Source organism: Lactuca virosa, chromosome 2 (genome assembly GCF_052849685.1).
Source record: "Lactuca virosa cultivar CGN04683 chromosome 2, Lactuca_virosa_CGN04683_v6, whole genome shotgun sequence".
NCBI lineage: Eukaryota > Viridiplantae > Streptophyta > Magnoliopsida > Asterales > Asteraceae > Lactuca > Lactuca virosa.
In genome coordinates this window covers 118,521,294-118,524,633 of record NC_136427.1, presented here as the reverse complement: position 1 = coordinate 118,524,633, position 3,340 = coordinate 118,521,294, and the positions used below count along the sequence as shown (strand labels likewise).

Genomic DNA, 3,340 nt, shown 5'->3' with positions numbered 1-3,340 from the left:
CCACATAAACTTGTGTGGGATCGAAGTCTAGTGCTCCACCCCATCGATAGCAATCGAATGTCTCCACAATATTGTACCCAGTGAAGCCCGGTCGCTCCACCATGTACTCCACTATAAACCCTGTAATCAGATGAGTAGCCTCGTAAACTGTCGGACGGATGTCATCAGGATGCTCATGAAGTGTGTGATATTGTGGGTTAAAAGCCACAGGTACATGTGGCTCTGGCTGTTTGACTGGTTGTCTCGCGGTTTTCCTAGCTGCACTGCTTGATGATGCTACCCTTGATCTCTTTGCTGGCATCTTGTTGAGATGGTTATTCTAGTGAAGAATAAAAAATAACTTGAAACAAAAACCTGAAAATAAGTCCAAAATTCAAAGCCCTAGTTTTTGAGGATTTTAAAAATCAGCCAAAAGAAGTGATGTGAGTGTAAAAATCTTGCAATGTGATGTTTCTCACTTGATTTCTTGAAGAATGCAACAAAAATCAAGAGTTTTGGTTGAGATTTGAGGAAGAAATCAAGAAAAATTGGTTTTTAGAAGGTGCTCTTGGCCATGGCAGTGAAATAAGAGGTAGAAGTGAAAAGGTGCAGCAAACCAACTCTAAAACGCATCAAAAACGGCCAAAAATGCGTTGGCGTCTTAGGCGCGTCCTAGGACGTCCCACGTAAAAAAGGGGCATTTTCGTAATTTCGCGTGGGATTTCGCTGGAGGAAAAGAAACAGCAGCCCGACGGCGTCTTAGACGGCATCTAAGACGTCTCCTAGGACGCCTGAAGCTGCTATTTTTTATATTTTGCTGTTTTTCGTGTTTTTGACTGTTCGGGAACGTTTTTGGGGTATTTTTGAAGAAATTTTCCTACTTTTAAGCAAAAATTAAATACCCCCTCCCCAACTTTAAACCTTGGATCGTCCTCGATACAAAAAAATTAAAACACATAAAACGAAAAATAAAAGTAAAAACACACCAAACCGCGGGTTGCCTCCCGAAAAGCGCTAAGTTTTACGTCTTCAGCCGGACGGTTTAGCTCGACTAAATTGTTTCTAAATTTTGCTGAACCTCGAGCGTTGTTTTCTCAACGAGTGTCGTTTCTCCATCTACCATTCGAATGTATGGTTTGAGTCTTTGTCTGTTTACCTTGAATATTTCACCGCCTTTCGTGTATTTGATTTCAATGGCAACGTGATCCGCCACATTTGTCACCACAAAAGGTCCACTCCATTTACCTCGAAGATTCCCATGGAAGAGTTTGAGACGAGAGTTAAATAGCCACACCAATTGTCCTTCAACGAATTGTTTTCGGACAATATGCCGGTCATGAAATGCCTTCGTCTTTTCTTTATAGATCCTTGAGCTTTCGTAAGCATCCCTTTGAATCTCTTCCAATTCAATAAGTTGAAGTTTTCTTTCCGTACCTGCATCACTCAATTCAACGTTAGCATTTTTAATGGCCCACATGGCACGGTGTTCCAACTCCACCGAGAGATGACATGACTTTCCAAAAACAAGCCGGTACGGGGACATTCCAATGGGCGTCTTATAGGCTGTTCGATATGCCCATAATGCATCATCTAATCTTAGATACCAATCTTTTCGGTCGGGACGGACAGTTTTTTCCAAGATGCGTTTAATTTCCCTATTTGACACTTCTACTTGTCCACTTGTTTGTGGGTGATATGGAGTAGCAATCCTATGTGTGACACCATAGTGTTTTAGTAACTTTGCAAAATGCAAACTTTTAAAATGAGAACCCCCGTCACTAATAATAATTCTAGGGATCCCGTGTCTAGAAACTATGTTCTTTTCGATAAATTTACAAACAACACTATGGTCATTCGTACGTGTAGCATCGGCTTCGACCCATTTTGATACATAATCAACTACTACAAGAATGTATAGATTTCCAAAAGAAGTAGGAAACGGACCCATGAAATCAATGCCCCATACATCAAAAATTTCAACTACTAAAATTGGGGTCATTGGCATCATGTCCCGTCGTGAGATACCCACAACTTGTTGGCAACGAATACAAGCTTTAACGAATGTATGTGCATCTTTAAAAATAGAGGGCCAGAAAAACCGCTTTATAGAACTCGGTGTCCTGTCTTTTTCGCACTAAAATGCCCTCCACATGCATATGCGTGACAATGTCGAAGAATGTCTTCTTGTTCCGTGTGTGGTACACATTGCCTAATCACTTGATCCGCTCCTATTTTGAAAAGATCCGGGTCGTCCCATATGTAGTATTTTGTTTAAGAATGGAAGAACCTCCTTTGTTGAGCAGTCCAATATGATGGAGTTTCCCCTGTCACAAAGTAATTCACTAAATTAGCAAACCATGGTATAGTTTTGACAGCAAGAATATGTTCATCCGGAAAATTTTCTTGAATAACTTCCGTTGCGTTATCATTATTAGTTATTCTAGATAAATGATCTGCCACAACATTTTCGGAATCCTTTTTGTCCCGAATTTCAAGATCAAACTCTTGAAGAAGAAGGATCCATCTTATAAGACGTGGTTTGGCATCCTTCTTTTCCAAGAGGTGTTGAATAGCACTATGGTCGGTAAAAATTACAACCTTAGATCACCATATGTAAGATCTAAATTTGTCAAGTGCAAACAAGACCGCAAGCAACTCTTTTTCGGTAGTGGTGTAATTCAAATGAGAATCCGAAATTTTTTTGCCCGCATAACATATTGCAACGAGTTTTTTATTCACCCGTTGTCCCAAAACTGCCCCTACCGCATAATCACTCGCATCACACATAATTTCGAAAGGTAAAGTACAATCGGGTGATTGCAAGATAGGGGCTTCAACAAGTTTATTCTTTAATGTGGTAAAAGCTTCAAGACATGCTTTATCAAAGGAAAATGGTGCGTCTTTTAAAAGTAAATTACAAAGAGGTTTTGAGACTGCACTAAAATCCTTGATAAATCTTCGATAAAAGCCGGCATGTCCAAGAAAAGAACAGATGCGTTTTACTAAAGTTGGTGGGGGAAGAGTAGAAATATTTTGTACTTTGGCCCGGTCGACTTCAAAACCACACTCGGAGACAACATGGCCAAGTATAATTCCCTCTTTTACCATGAAATAACTCTTCTCCCAACTAAAAACCAAATTAGACTCAATACAACGTTTCAAAACTATTTCTAATTGGTCTAAGCATGTCTCAAAGGAAGATCCAAAAATTGAAAAATCATCCATAAAAATTTCTAAAGAGTCCCCCACCATGGCGGAAAAAATAGCCATCATACATCTTTGAAAAGTGGCGGGGGCACAACACAAGCTGAATGGCATCCTTCGAAAAGCGAAGGTGCCATAGGGACACGTGAATGTGGTT

At 40.1% G+C, this 3,340-nt stretch overlaps 1 protein-coding gene across 1 annotated transcript; it reads right to left on the bottom strand.

Moving 5' to 3' along the window:
* Positions 1-1,030: 1,030 nt before the first annotated feature.
* Positions 1,031-1,987, bottom strand: LOC145157696 (uncharacterized). The gene has a single exon (XM_079076700.1). The coding sequence runs from the start codon at positions 1,985-1,987 to the stop codon at positions 1,031-1,033; it is 957 nt and encodes a 318-aa protein (XP_078932826.1).
* Between the last annotated feature and the right edge of the window lie 1,353 nt (positions 1,988-3,340).

What these genes read in the sequence shown, in the direction of transcription:
- LOC145157696 (XM_079076700.1), bottom strand. Translation starts at nt 1,987, where the DNA reads ATGATGCCAATGACCCCAATTTTAGTAGTTGAAATTTTTGATGTATGG.